At 46.3% G+C, this 15,946-nt stretch overlaps 1 protein-coding gene across 7 annotated transcripts in view; it reads right to left on the reverse strand.

Moving 5' to 3' along the window:
• TTLL5 (tubulin tyrosine ligase like 5) overlaps positions 1–15,946 on the reverse strand; it is a 257,197-nt gene that overhangs the window by 56,966 nt on the left and 184,285 nt on the right. For all 7 annotated transcript variants that reach the window (XM_038741693.1, XM_038741730.1, XM_038741773.1 and 4 more), the window contains one exon: positions 8,869–9,064. In XM_038741693.1, coding sequence (XP_038597621.1) covers positions 8,869–9,064 — 196 coding nt within the window. The remainder of the gene's footprint in view (positions 1–8,868; positions 9,065–15,946) is intronic.

The following is a 15,946-nucleotide window of genomic DNA, read 5'->3' on the forward strand; positions in this document are numbered from 1 at the left end:
ACTGTGAGTCACCTTTAGACTGTGAGTCCCAAGTAGGGCGGGGACTATGTTCAAACTGATTACCTTGTATCTACTTCAGGATTTAATACAGTGCCTGGCACACAGTAAGGATTCAACAAGTAGGGGTTACACAGTAAGGATTCAACAAGTAGGGGTGGCAGCTAATGTCACGGGAGAAGACGAACTCCCCACGGGAGTGAGTAGAAACTGAGAAGAGAAAATAGTCTTGAGGGACACGCAAGTTTAGGCAGGGGAAGAGCTGATGAAAGAGACTGAGAAGAACTGGCCAGAGAGGTCAGAAGAAAACTGGGAGAGAACCGTGTTAGAAAAACCAAGGTTAGATAGTGTTCCCAGGAAAAGGGAGTGGCCCATGGTGTTGAAAGTAGCCGAGAGATTGGTGACAGTTAGGACGGAGTCTGTAGGATTTGGCAAGAAGGAGGTCATTGGTGGCCTTGGAAAGAGTGGTCTTAGTGGTGCGAAATGGGCAGAAAATGAATTGTAGAGGGCCCAGGAGGGAGCTGAATGAGAGGGAAATAAAGGCAGTGGGTGTGCACAGCAGGAATTTCTGTCAGGAGTGGGAGGAGGGGGATAGGGTGATATCTGGATGGTGCAGTGAGATCCACAGAGGAGACATGGATGTGTTTGAAGGCAGAGGGGAAAGAGCCATCAGTGACTGAAGATGAGGGTGAGGGAGGTAAGAAGAGTAGGCTCAAGTTTTTTGGAGATGGCAAGAAAGGATGGCATTAGAGGTGCAGTAGAGGGGGAGATTTAGAAAGCGGGAGGAAAGCAGTATGGTGCAGTGGATAGTGCACAGGCCCGCGAGTCTGAAAGTCATGGCTTCTAATCCTGGCTCCACCACTTGTCTGCTGTTTGACTTTGGACAAGGCACTTCACTTCTCTGGGCCTCTGTTACCTAATCTGTAAAATGGGGATTGGAACCGTGAGCCCCTAGTGTGACAGGAACTATGTCTAACACGATTTGCTTATCTCCATCCCGGAGCTTAGTACAGCCCCCGACATATAGTAAGCGCACAACAAATACCACAGTTATTATTTTTATTATTATATATCTTCCTGATAGCTAGCTGGGGATTGGAGAGTGGACGTGAGGGTGAGAGAAAGATTTTGGTAAGTGAACCATGACAGTTTTGACATGACTTTTAGGGACGGTGGGGTAGGAGACACTGGGGTTTTCAGTAGGGAGCTAAAGGTCTGTAATAACTGACGGGACAATGGGGCTGGGAGCTGATGAGGAATTAGAAGTAGTACTAAGTGGAAAACAGGGCGGAGTTTCAGCAGGGAAGAATTCATTTCAGGTGGCGGAAGTTGCCTAGAGCAGGGGAGCAGAGGAAGTGAACTGGGGAGGTGATCTGGGGCTGGGAACTGGTGGTGTTCAAAGGGGGAACAAGGAGGTGAGTTCAATGGAGAGGGCAGAGTTGAGACAATGGATCTGTGCATCAAAAGGAGGGCGCAGCATTGTCTAGGGGGAAGACCACAGGCCTGAGAGTCAGAGGACCTGAGTTCTAATCCCAGCTCCTCCTTGGGCCTGCTATGTGACTTTAGGCAAGTCACCTAAATTCCCTTTGTCACAAATGAGTTACCCGATCTGTAAAATGGGGATTCAATACCCTTTCCCCCCGCGTGTTGAGAATGTGAGTGCCGAATGGGACAGGGACTGTATCTGACCTGGTTCTCTTGTATCTTTCAGTGCTTAGAACGGTGCTTGGCATATAGTATGCGATTAACAAATACCACAGTTATTATCAAAAAAAGGGGCAGTTGTAAAGGTAGTGCAAATGGGGAGTGATGACCTGGGAAAAATGGAGGGGATATTGAGATCCGGAGAGGTGAAAGGGCAGTTTGCAGGAAAGGACAGTGTGGGAGAGAAGGCAGGTTCGGCGGTGTGGATGGAGAGAGGGATTTCAGAGTCGGTGAGGTTAGAAATCGTGCAATGACTAGTGATGATACAACCTAGGGTGTGTCCAAGTAAGGTGAGTGACTGTGGTTGGGTGGAGGCGGTGGGCCACAGAGGTGAGTGAGAGGATGCGGGAAGATGCTCACGTTGAAGTCCCCGAGGATCAGTATAGGGGAGGCAGAGGAGAAGAGGGAGCTGAGAAAGGCGTCAACATTCCTCATAAAACTGCAGGTGGGGCCGGGAGGCAGGAGATGACAGCAGCTCGTAATTGTATTGTGTGGCAGAGGTGGATGATGTGAGCTTTGAAGAAAAAGGTGAGGGATGGATGGGGTGAGATGGCTTGAAACCTGCATCTGGGGGCGAGGATCAGGCTGACGCCTCCCCACTGCCTGCTGAGATGGAGGAGTGGCAGCCAATGAGGCTCCCTCGGGATAGTGACGGGGAGAGGGAATCATCTGGAGAGAGATCCAGGGCTCTGTGATGGTGAAGACAGTGGTGGCTGGGTTGGGAATAGGTCAAGGATGAGGGGGAGTTGGCCCTCGATGGACAGGTTGCGTTCAGAGGGGGCTGAGGGGTGGGGGGTGGGAGAGGGGGCGGTACAAGGGATGGGAAAGTACTGTGTGGTTGTGAATTGCCTGGGTGTGTTGCTGGGATGGGTTTGGGGTAGCTGTGGGGAAGGAGTACAGGGAAGAGGCAAGCAGAGGGAGAGGTTGGGGAAGTAATGGATCTATGGCTTCCCTGAGAGTTTTTGCATAGACACTTTGTTAATAAGATTAGAAAGGTCTTTATATTCACAGTTAGTGAGCTCCTTTTCTGGCCAGATGTTTGTTGCTTCAATTGAAAACACACGCTTCTGGTCCGATAGTTGGATAATATTTAGTGCACACCCTAATAACTTCAGCGGCCAAATTACCTCCCCATTTCATGAACAGACAGCCTTACTTGACTATAAGCAGGGCCAGTTTTTACTGTGATGTCTGCTCCGTGCAGGGCTTGTGGGGGCTTCAGATAGACTTTGTTCAGGTCCCCTGTGGGATTTTACAAATCAATCAAGAGTATTTATTGAGCACTTACTGTGTGCAGAGCACTATACTATGCACTTAGGAGAGTAATAATAATAATTACGGTATTTGCCAAGTGCTTAATATGTGCCAGGCACTTTACTAAGCACTAGGTGGATACGATCAGATATCGGGTTGGATATCTGATCCCCCCCAAAAAATGGGGTTCAAAGTCTCAATTCCCATTTTACAGACGAGGTAACAAGCTAACAGAGCTGGTATAGTTCCCTGCCAACAGCAGCTTACAGTCTACAGGGGGAGATTGACAATAACATAAATAAATTACAGATATTTACATAAGTGCTGTGGGGCTGAGGGTGGGGTGAATAAAGCGTGTAACTACAACTGCAAAGAGTATGCAGGAGGGAATAGGAGAAGAAGAAATGAGGGCTTAGTCAGGGAAGACCTCTTGGAGACATGCTTTTAATAAGGTTTCAAAGGTGGGGAGAGTGATCGTCTGTTGGATACGAAGGGAGAGGGCATTCCAGGCCAGAGGCAAGATGTGGGCAGGGGGTTGGCAAGGAGATGAGATAGGTGAGATTGAAGTACAGTGAGTAGGTTGGCATTTGAGCAGCGTAATGTGCACGCTGCACTGTAGTAAGAAATCAGAGAGGTAAGGTAGGAGGGGGGTAAGGTGATTGAATGCTTTAAAGGCAGTGGTTAGGAATTTCTGTTCGATGTGAAGGTGGATGGGCAACCCCAACTCCTTGCAGACCATGCTCCTCTGCTAGTAATAATAATAATAAAGAAGATATTTCTTAATTGCCAGGAACTGTACTAAGCGCTGTGTAGATACAAGATAATCAGGTCCTGCATTCTAAGTAATGTAAGTAAGAATTGGTAATTCTAACATACGTGGCAGATAGAACTCTCCTGATCTGGAGGCCTTCCGTGTCCTCATGGAAGGTCTTCACTGTATCTTCTGGGCGACTCCGCAAAGTCACCAGCTGGGCAGCCCTGACCCCCTCCCTCTCCCCAAAGACCTTTCTTCCAAATAGTTAGAAGGACTCCTCACGGCATTTCTGAAGGGCAAAGGGGGGGCAGGTTTGACTGATGGCCTGTCCCGTCCCGTTGTCACATGGGGTTGGGACAACCTGTAACACTGAGAAGCTAGACCCAGGATTGTCACCATTTTGGGATGAAGACGTGAAGCTGGATGAGTTACTGAAAAAGAAGCTGGGGATGGGAGACTGGTGATCTGATTCCAGCAATCCCACCGGCCTGTTGGACAAGTCACTTAACGCTCTAGAATTCGTTCTCTTTGCCTGTAAATGAGGTTAATAACACCTGTGCCACCTGATCTCACCGCATTGTTATGAGGATAAAATGAGATGACTGATGTCTTGGAAAATAAAAGAGCTACATAAAAATTGAAGGTATCATTATTACTAAGAGGGAATAGTCAAGGAAGCTTTAGGCTAAACAATTCAAATAGAGTCATGAAACATCTGGAGCCTTGTAATCTCCTCTGCTTTGAGCTCCTAGACCAACTTCGTTTTCTTTGCTTTCCGCTAAATTATATGGTTATGAAGATGTCTCCTAAGTAGTCTTAATGGCACCATCTTTTTGGCAGGCTGGAAAACACCAACTTTAACATGCTACGAACTGAGGACAAAGACCCTCTGAAATCTCTTGTTGAGATTTCCCTACTCCCCCTCCCCCTAAAACATAAACACTTTGCAGTTGGAGTGCGCCGAGAAAGGGAATTTCTAACCCGGTGCACTGAATTATATTTTGGATCAGAGCAACGAGAATCAGGCATATATCGGATCTTTTCCCAACCCGTAGGTAGTTCACACATATTCTCGCACAGGGGCACATGCAAAGCTGTCAGCATATTACTTTGTCACAAAATTCGAAGCTATAAAAGGGTTTGAGAAAGATCCGCTGACATTAACAATGAGCTTTCCCACCAGCCCCTGCCTGACACAGGTTCACAACGTCTTCTGGCTTCGCTTAAGAAATTGTGACGAATACTCTTAAATACTCCTAAAAGGTGCCAAGGAAGGGAGGGAAAAGGGGCAGAGGAGATCATTTTCCTCTTGAATTTACTGATGACATATGAGGAAATCATCTAAAAGATTTTGTTTTGTCTTCCAAATAACATAAGGGAGAAAAAAGAAAGATGTGGGAAACAGGAAGAAGGACGTGGAGAACAGATAGAAATCTTTAAAATCAAGCAATTTTTTGGGTAAAGGAAACAGCCGTAGAAAGGTCCTTATTTTTGCTGTTCTGTGAACTACTGGGTTCTTTTTGGTTTGCATGACAGAGGAGGGATTGGGAGGGAAGAGGAGAGGGGGTGAGAGCAGGGTTTAACAAAGGATCACTTTAACAGAAACTACTGAGTAATGGCTCTGCACCAGGCCAAGAATAACATCAGTTCAATGTCGGCAATTAGAAGTGGGTCAGTTAGGCCCCACAGTCGGCTCGGCTCAGCCTTCCTCACAGACCCCAGCACGGAGAGCTACTAACACTGATGTCATAGCAGGTTTTTGGGTTTTTTTGCCCACAAAAGCCCCTCGAATAGAGATTAAAGAAACACTTTCTGCCTTCTCCTTGAGGGGCAGTAAGCCAGCACGAAAGGGAGAATGGGTGAGGAACCTCAGGAGAACAACTTGGGAAAGCAGGCACACATCTGAACAACACAAGGGCGGATATTACAGATCCTTTTGCAGTTTATTGAGTTACAATGGGCTCCAACAAACACTTGAATAGATCCTGAATGAATCTGCCTTGATACCAACCTACCCACATAGGGAGAAATCAGCCTACCACCTAGAAAAATTCCAGTAGTCCCTTACCCTGCATTAGGGAAAAGGAAATGAGTCGCACCACTTACAGAATGGCGCCTATGAAACCACTGATATATTACTGTAGAACATAAAAAGGGCAAGATAACTCATTTATGAAGAAGCTGTAGTAGAAGGGGAGTTACGATAGAAATCCCCAGAAAATAAATCTTGCTGGGGAGCTTGAGAAACACTGGATGTTTAATATATTTAAGGCCTAACTCTCTCTCTCTCTCTTTCTCTCACACACACACACACAAATACATACAAATGCACACACGCTAGTAGGACATCTAGAAATGGGGGACTGCCAATATTTGAGTTTCTCTAGAAGACCTGGAAAATAAACATGACCTCAGAATTTTAGGAGGGTGGTCCCAAGGCAATAGGGATGTGTGGAGTGGAAGGAAGGAGAGAAGAGGAGAAAAACTCTTTTTAGAGGACACTGCATTTTAATTTCATTTCACATTTCTCCTTCTGCCAAATGGCCTGGATCACACTTATCCCCTATATGTCTTTATCCTAGGACTGTGCATGCCAAATGGCTCTGAGTTACTTGCCTCTCTCACACTCCCGTCATGGGATTATCCCTCTGCCAGATGGCTCTGTGTCATGATTTGAGTGTATTGCTAGATAGTGGTGATGATCAAAGTTGGTGAACTTTTGAAGACTCACATTTCTATGACCATATACTGGATTTGCTCTGTTCCATCCCTTCAGTTTAACTGGGGCTAATTGAAATTTAAGAAACAAATAAGAAAAAAAAAGAACAAAAATAAAAATCACCCATCTTTCAGTAGTCTGGAGGCCCAAGCAATCTGGCTCCAGTTAGGAAAGGGTAGGGAGTTTCCTCAGAAATTTAATATGAAAAGGGCCATGGAAACATCATCGAGGACACTGTTTCAGTGCCACTGAGCACATGGCACTGTTGAAGACACTACGATGTAATCCTTGAAATGCTTTGATATGGTTTTTCTGGGGCCCTTCTTCCACATCCATCCCAGGAAAGGGGTTCTTAGTATTTTGACTAAGAAGTCTTTCTTACAAGTGTCAGATGGAATATGCCATGGAACACCCTCTGATACTACCTACATTCCACAAGACCACAGAACACCTTGGAAAACATACCAACGCGGCAGTGGTCATCCGCAGTGCAACGAAAGGAAGTTATGGCTCACAGAGACTGCTGATCATAGCACCAAACTTTCCAAGTGCCAAGCTAAGAATCTGTAAGTAGTACACAGTATACAAATCTATAGCTCAGAAAAAAAGTGAAAAAGGCCAAAGATGATCAGAACAGGTGGATTCTGGAACTAAAAACAAAAGGGTTAAAATCCCTGCAGGATTTTGTGTTTTCACTGGAATGACTCCAAATGTCCTCTGAAATCTAGTGGGTGCCACGGAGCAGTGAAAATCCTGAGAAGCTGATATGCAACTACAATAATGATGATGTATGTGTTATTTCCCTGATGATTACTCCTCCCAAGCTAAAAGGATTTTGATTCTTTTGCTCTCCCACCACATTCCCAGAACTTCAATCTTTTTCAGTCTCACCTTTTCCAGATGAACCTTGGAGGAACAGGGGGGAGGAAACAGATATGCGTGTGTGTGTGTTGTGTGCATGTATGTGTGCATAAGTCTTTGATGAATGATTTTCTGTTCTCTCTCCAGTAGACACGAGATAACTCCCTACTTAGGAGTTCTGCCTCCTCCCCGACGTGGATATTCTGCCTTTCTGAGACATAGATTATAACTGCAGTTCGCTAAATGAGTGGTTTTCTCTAACTCAGCACATCCAGATTCCCATCAGTGTGGCAGTACGGTCAATTCTCAAAAACCAAAAGGAGCAGCGTGGCAGGAGAAGCAGTGTGGCTTACTGGAAAGAACAAGGTCCCAGGAGTCAGAGGACCTGGATTCTAATCCAGCTCTGCCACTTGCCTCCTGTGTGACCTTGGGCAAGTCACTTAACTTCTCTGTGCCTCAGCTGTAAAATAGGGATTCAATACCTGTGCTCCCTTGCATTTAAAACTGTGAGTCCTACGTGGGACAGGGACAGTGTCTGACCTGATTAACTTGTATCTACCCCAGCACTTAGAACAGGGCTTGATGTATAGTACACCCTTAACAAATTCCATAATTATAGGATGAAGGAAAATAATCAAGAGGGAGGGGCTTCAAAATGGAGAAAGAGCTAAAAGTGGAACCAAAAAATTGTCCTGTTCCCCTTTGGATTTTATGGCCAGAAGCTGGGCTTTTCTTCTGCATTTCCTTCTCCAAGTCACATCAATGGTTCAAAGAAAATTTAGCTGTGGTTGTCTGTGTGGCCACTAAGTTTTGATGGCAGCTTCTTTGAAAAATCAGGCATTTACGAAATTAAAGAGCACACAGATCAGCGTGGCTCAGTGGAAAGAGCACAGGCTTGGGAGCCAGAGGTCATGGGTTCACATCCCGACTCCGCCACTTGTCAGCTGGGTGACTTTGGGCAAGTCATTTAGCTTCTCTGTGCCTCAGTTACCTCATCTGTAAAATGGGGATGAAGACTGTGGGCCCCCCATGGGACAGCCTGATCACCCTGTAACCACCCCAGTGCTTAGAACAGTGCTTTGCACATAGTAAGCGCTTAATAAATGCCAACATCCTCATTACTATTATTATTGTTATTATTTTACGTTTCACTTTTTTTCAGACGGTGTCTCACTATCTGCTATTCTCTATGGCCATATGAAAACTTCCACATCTGTATTTGTGAAGAGACAGTGAGGTACTGTTAGAAATCACCTCCAGGAAGCCAACACAACGAAAGCTTGTCTCGACTGCAAGAGAACATATTGAAAAAAAGTACTCAGCTCAACGGGCATTAGGTCAACATGGTAGTTCTTCCCCGAGAGGTTTATTCTGTTGGTAAAGACTCAACTGGAGCTCTTATCTGAGATGAGCCAAAGGGCAAGGGCTGAATTAGTCACTTTTGGTTCCCTTCCTCAAAAGGGTGGAAATCATGAGAGAGCCTTTGGAATCCTCCGGGGAGACGAATTACCAGTTTGAAGATTATCTTCACTAGAGATGGGATGCCGGCATCCCACGAGCTAGTCATTTCCTCAATTACCTGGTGCCGAGCTCGGCTCTGGTCCAGGGGTTGTCGGGAGTGGAGTTTCTGTTGTTCGAGTTGTTGCAGGGCAAAATGGAACTGATAGCTGCCGGCAGTAGGCTGGTACTTGTGCTGTGGCACTACTCCGGTCACCTTGCTGTAGGCATTCGTCTCTAGTTCTCCTTCCCAGGCCACGCTGCCTGGCTGCAAACCCCTGTGGAGAAGAAACAAAAACCGCTTTTAAAGGGGTTGCTTTTAACATTACCAGGAAATGAGTCTGCAGTCGGCATCCAGCGCTGAACACTGGAAGGTCTCTTAAGCAAAATGGAAAGAGGCCTTATTAAGAATTTACTGTGACGGAATACGGTCTTATTCCAACCTCTGGTTTACTCCGATTAGCCCAATTAGGTAGCTCATAATTAGACCAAGAATTAATGCGAACAGTTTCACTGACTAAGCTGCGGGGCCTTAGAAACTTGGCTATGGGTGCTTGGGAGTCGGGTGGGAGGGAGAAGAGAACACAGCGCTAGCAAAAGCCATCCACAGTGAGTTAGAGTGAGGCCATGAGTCCTGCACTTCAGGCCAACTGGTTATTCACAGCTTGGTCCTTAAACAACTCTGACCAAGCACCGTGGGAGGCAACAAAGTCTAATGGGCTGGAAATTAGGAACTTGGAGTTCTTGTCTTCGACATTTTTCAAAGTTTTGGCACAGTCACTTCAACCTTCTCTTGGTTTCATCATCCCTAAGATAAAGAAACTACCTAGTCCACAGTTAAGAAACTTGGTATTTGTACATTTCTTTGCCTTACACAGAGGAAAAGGACACGGGGATTACTATGACTGTTAGTAGTTCAACTCTTCATACGCTTCAATTTCGGCTAGTCCGGTGGTTACACACAGCTCCCTTGTGGAAAGACATTCCTTCAGTTCATGGCGTAGTGGCTAGAGCCCGGGCCTGAGAGTCAGAAGGTCATGGGTTCTAATCCCGACTCCACCACTTGTCTGCTGTGTGACCTTGGGGAAGTCATTTAATCCTTACCTTCCCTCCCAAACCCTGTCCTCTCCCTGACTTTCCCATCACTGTGGACGGCACTACCATCCCTCCCATCTCACGTCCATGTCCATGTCAACCAATCAATCAATCAATCAATCAATCGTATTTATTAAGTGCTTACTGTGTGCAGTAAGACTGTGAGCCTGCTGTTGGGTAGGGACTGTCTCTATCTGTTGCCGACTTGTACTTCCCAAGAGCTTAGTACAGTGCTCTGCACACAGTAAGCCCTCAACAAATACGATTGATTGATTGATTGATTGCACAGCACTGTACTAAGCGCTTGGGAAGTACAAGTTGGCAACATATAGAGACAGTCCCTACTCAACAGTGGGCTCACAGTATAAAAGGGGGAGACAGAGAACAAAACCAAACATACTAACAAAATAAAATAGAATAGATATGTACAAGTAAAATAAATAGAGTAATAAATATGTACAAACATATATACAGGTGCTGTGGGGAAGGGAAGGAGGTAAGATGGGGGGGATGGAGAGGGGGACTCCATAACTTAGAGCTAAACAAGAGCTGCCATGGACAAAAATGCAGCTGTGTCCGGTGGGTCGGATTTTGTCCATCCCCGTCTAATGCCCAAGGGCGAGTGGAGAAACTAAATGAAGCCAAACCTCTCTGAGAGAATCCGAGTGTCCCAGCTCTAAGGATGAACCCTAAGATGGGCAAGCCCTTTCTCCCTCCTCCCTGCCCGGCCCACTGAAGGGAATGGCCTAGAGCCGCTAGGGACTCACTTGAATTCTGAAGAGTGATTATCCAGCAAGCCCAGTTTGCTCAGTTCCTCGTCAATCACATCCATGGCATGCTTCCATGACATGTCCTACCTCTGGCCTGGAATGCCCTCCTTCCTCACATCCACCAAACTAGCTCTCTTTCCCCCTTCAAAGCCCTACTGAGAGCTCTCCTCCTCCGGGAGGCCTTCCCAGACTGAGCCCTCCTTTTCCTCTGCTCCTTCTCCGCTCCCGTCACCCCTGTTCCCTCCCTCTGCTCTACCCCCTTCCCTGCCCCACAGTACTTGTATATATTTGTACATATTATTTTATTATTGATGCGTATATAGCTATAATTCTATTTATCTATTTTGATGCTAATGATGCTTGTTTGCTTTGTTGTCTGTCTCCCCGTCTAGACTGTGAGCCCGTCGTTGGGTAGGGATTGTCTCTATTTGTTGCCGAACTGTACTTTCCAAGTGCTTAGTACTTGGCTCATTAAATACGACTGAATGAATGAACTTCTCTGGGCCTCGGTTACCTCATCTGTAAAATGGGGATCGAGACTATGAGCCCCATGTGGGACAGAGACTACGTCCAATCTCCGTCTCCCCCTTCTAGACTGTGAGCCCACTGTTGGGTAGGGACCGTCTCTATATGTTGCCAACTTGGACTTCCCAAGCGCTTAGTACAGTGCTCTGCACACAGTAAGCGCTCAATAAATACGATTGATTGATTGATTACCTTGTATCTACCCCAGTGCTTAATAATAATAATAATAATGATGATGATGGCATTTGTTAAGCGCTTACTATGTACAAAGCACCGTTCTAAGTGCTGGAGAGGACACAGGGCGATCAGGTTATCCTATGTGGGGCTCACAATCTTAATCCCCACTTTACAGATGAGGTAACTGAGGCTCAGAGAAGTAAAGTGACTTGCCCAAGGTCCCACAGCAGACTTGTGGTGGAGCCAGAATTCGAACCCATGACCTCTGACTCCAAAGCCCGTGCTCCTTCCACTGAGCCACGCTGCCTGTCACATAGTAAGCATTTAATGAACCCCACTATGAGAAGCAGCACGGCTTAGTGGAAAGAGCACGGGCTACGGAGTCAGAAGCCGTGGGTTCTAAACCCGGCTCTGCCCCTTGTCTGCTGTGTGACCTTAGGCAAGCCACTTCACTTCTCTGTGCCCCAGTTACCTCACCTGTCAAACGGGGACCAGGACTGTGAGCCCCACATGGGCCAACCTGATCACTCTGTACCTCTGCCAGTGCTTAGAACAGTGCTTGGCACATAGTAAGCGCTTAACAAAGACCGCGATGATTATTAATTATTACACTATTACTTTGGGATGAGAATGAAAGTCCTCGCACCTTGCATTTCCAGGGACCGAAAGGAGATCTGAACTTCGGCCCTCAAAGTCATCATCTACTGCCACAATGAGGGCTACGTTTCAGTTGTGTCATGCACGGATGGTAGCCAGGAATTTTTATCGCCCGAGGGATTGCGGGGCCACATTTACAGTGACAACTGGAGCCAAGTGCGCGCACGTCAACACGCTATAGACATACTGGCCTGGTTCTCACCACGAGGCCCACAAACACAATTCCACAAACAAGATGCCCCAGGCACGATACACCCTAAACAGGTCCGAATTGGTCTTGGGCCTTTCCCTTATATTTCACTGGGTGAGATATCTGGGTGGCCTACGGATGCCAAATCAATGAAAATACGCTTCTTTATATTAAATTGTTTCTCCAACTGTCCGGGCAACGTTTGCGATCCGAGAATACTTAACCACCCAACAAATGCCATTACCGGGTCAGATCCAACCCAGGATTCTGCCTCTGACAGCGGCAACAGGATAGGTGGAGGAATCTTAAAACTTGGACTTCCCAAGCGCTTAGTACAGTGCTCTGCACACAGTAAGCGCTCACTAAATATGATTGATTGATTGATGAAAAGAGTGGCAACACAAATTGGGTCACAAATGTCCTTCCTTACACCCACTATCAGAGAAGCAGCGTGGCTCAGTGGAAAGAGCCCGGGCTTTGGAGTAAGAGGCCGTGGGTTCGAATCCCGGCTCCGCCACATGCCTGCTGTGTGACCTTGGGCAAGTCACTTCACTTCTCTGAGCCTCAGTTACCTCATCTGGAAAATGGGGATTAAGACTGTAAGCCCCGCGTGGGACAACCTGATCACCGTGTATCCCCCCAGCGCTTAGAACAGTGCTTCCCTTCCCCACAGCACCTGTATATATGTATATATGTTTGAACATTTATTACTCTATTTATTTATTTATTTATTTTACTTGTACATATTTATCCTATTTATTTTATTTTGTTAGTATGTTTGGTTTCGTTCTCTGTCTCCCCCTTTTAGACTGTGAGCCCACTGTTGGGTAGGGACTGTCTCTATCTGTTGCCAATTTGTACTTCCCAAGCGCTTAGTACAGTGCTCTGCACATAGTAAGCGCTCAATAAATACGATTGATGATGATGATGATGATGCTTTGCTCATAGTAAGCGCTTAACAAATGCCATCATCATTATTATTATTATTATTATAGAGCATGGGCCTGAGAGTCTGGTAATGGGTTCTAATCCTGGCTCCACCACTTGTCTGCTGTGGGACCTTGGCCAAATCACTTCTCTGTGCCTCAGTTACCTCATCTGTAAAATGGGGATTAAGACTGGGAGCCCCACGTGGCACAGGGATAGTGGCCAACTCAATTTGCTTGTATTCACCCCAGTGCTTAGTACAGTGCCTGGCACACAGTAAGCGCTTAACAAATATTACAATTAGTATTATTATCTCTCCCTTCTCCATCTCTAACTTTCCCTATAGAGCTTCGTAATGGCGCACTTGCACACAGATTTATCTCAGCCTTCCCTCACTGGAATTCAATCAATCAATCAATCATATTTATTGAGCACTTACTGTGTGCAGAGCACTGTACTAAGCGCTTGGGAAGTACAAGCTGGCAACATATAGAGACGGTCCCTACCCAACAGTGGGCTCACAGTCTAGAAGTGGGGATTATAATCAGTTATTTCTGCCTGTACAACTTCCTGTGGTAATCAACTTGATGCTTACTTTCGTGCTCTGTGGAAAGAGCCCGGGCTTGGGAGTCAGAGGTCATGGGTTCTAATCCCGGCTTCGCCACTTGTCAGCTGTGTGACTTTGGGCAAGTCACTTAACTTCTCTGTGCCTCACTTGCCTCATCTGTAAAATGAGGATTAAGACTGTGAGCCCGTGGGACAACCTGATTACCTTGTATCTACTCCAGCGCTTAGAACAGTGCTTGGCACATAGTAAGCGCTTAACAAATGTCATTATTATTATTATTATTATTTAACCCTCCAACTTTCAAACTTAAATCAATGGGTGCCCCTCATCCCATTATGGTCTTTGCTAAATTGACATTCCCAAATGAGTCTCTCAGCACTGTTTGGGATTTTGTAGACATCAACTCTATCCTCACTTCGGCCTTCAAATTTCCCACATGAAGAGCCCTAATTGTTTCGGATTATCCCCATACAGAAAATTTCCATCCCTCTGACTGAACTGGTTGGCCCTTCCTGTACTTTCACCGTTTCCATAATTTCCTGCCCAACGTGCGTTTATTAGGAAGGCACACCACACTTCAGGTGTGGGTCATAGTGGATCCAAGCCCTTCACATCAAAAAGATGTGTCTATTATTGCCTTCCATGGAAAAGTAACCACCAGCAGAAATTCGGCTGAAAACATGCTCAGTATCACCAGGCCATATTCAAGAGTCCAAACTGGATTTCTGAGCACTTGGCCTGAACCTCTGAGACGGAGATGAATCTGGGGAGCCCGTATTCACCTGGAATGAGGCAAGGGACACCCTACTCCGGTCCAAAGCGACTTCGGAGGCTGGAGATCTGGAGAACCCTCAAATGGCAGGAACAAAGAGGCCCTGACCTAAGAGTTCTCTGGTTTAGAAATAACTTGGACAGGAGCAGACTCTCCCTGAACAGACCTCACCTGAAGCTTAGTGCTAAGGCTCAAGGAGCACCTTGTACTTTGTGCCTGCCCTAAATTACCTTAAGCCTCAAGAGATCCCTGACGTTGGGCATTTTGTGTGCTGCGCTGTCACAGGACGTTAATTCCCATGCCATGTTTCACTGTATTTCACGGAGCAAAGAAATATGGCAGGAGAACAAAGACAGGGAAAGGAGGGGGTCAATCTCACGGCACCTGCTATTTTAATGTTCTCCAATACCAGAAATCAGCCATACACTGGGATGAAAAGCTGCTCCAGTGCATTACAGGATGTCAGCCTGAAATCCCACGCCCAAGTCCTCCCAAATTAAGCCAAGAGAAGAAAACAGAACAGGTGATCGGTTAAGGGGGTGGGCCAGTAAAGAGGGGGAACGGACGTGCTAGGAAGAGTTGCTTCAACAACTCTGACCAGACTGAAACACCCAAAGCGTCGGGAAAAATTTTCCACAAAATTTTTTACTGGGAAAGCTGTTTTTCATCTTTTCAGTCACACGAAGTCCAAGTCCAGCTCACAAAAGGAAAAGTTTCTCAAACAAGCAAAGGCTTTTTTTTACAAAGAGACAGGAATTTTTACAGCTTACTCGTGGGAGGGGGAAGGGAGAGTTCAGCGGGGTAAAGCAGTGTGCTAAGTGCCAGCGGGGACTAGCCGGCTTTGAAGTGAAGTGAGCCTGACCAGGCCAGGCCACGGTCAGTGCATGGTTAATAGCCAGGTCTGCAGGGTTTGAAATAAGCAGGTGGAACTGTGACAGACACAGGGGCAGCCAGCTGTCTGTGAAAGACTGGGGTAGCCCTTGAAACTGGATTTTCTTTATTGACAGGCATTTTGAAAAGCTCTATACCATCCCCAAAAAGCTTAAGTTTTCATCCCAAATACTACCACCTCTCAGGGAAACGCATAATGCTTCTTCCCATTAAAACAACTAATTTCCACTCACTCCCAAATCATCCAATATTCAATCGCTCTCATTGAAAATTGCCAACTATTTTATTTACTTCCCAAGTTCTACGGCATCTGTGACCCATTGTGCAAGCCTTTCCTACTCCACCTCTCAAATCTGCCAAATACTAGTTTTCCCTGCCTTTCGATCCTTCCTCAGAACGTCACCTTCCCTCGGAGCCTTCCCCTAACTGATCCTCATCTTTCTGGCCATGAAAGATGACCACTAGCTATTCCTTAGAAATAATAACTATGGTATTAAGTGCGTAGTTCTGCACCAAGCACTGTATTAGGTGCTGGGGCAGATACTACATAATCAGGGTGGTCACAGTCCCTGTCCCACAAGGGGCTCA

The sequence above is a fragment of the Tachyglossus aculeatus genome, chromosome 1, assembly GCF_015852505.1.
Source record: "Tachyglossus aculeatus isolate mTacAcu1 chromosome 1, mTacAcu1.pri, whole genome shotgun sequence".
In the NCBI taxonomy this organism is placed as follows: Eukaryota; Metazoa; Chordata; class Mammalia; order Monotremata; family Tachyglossidae; genus Tachyglossus; species Tachyglossus aculeatus.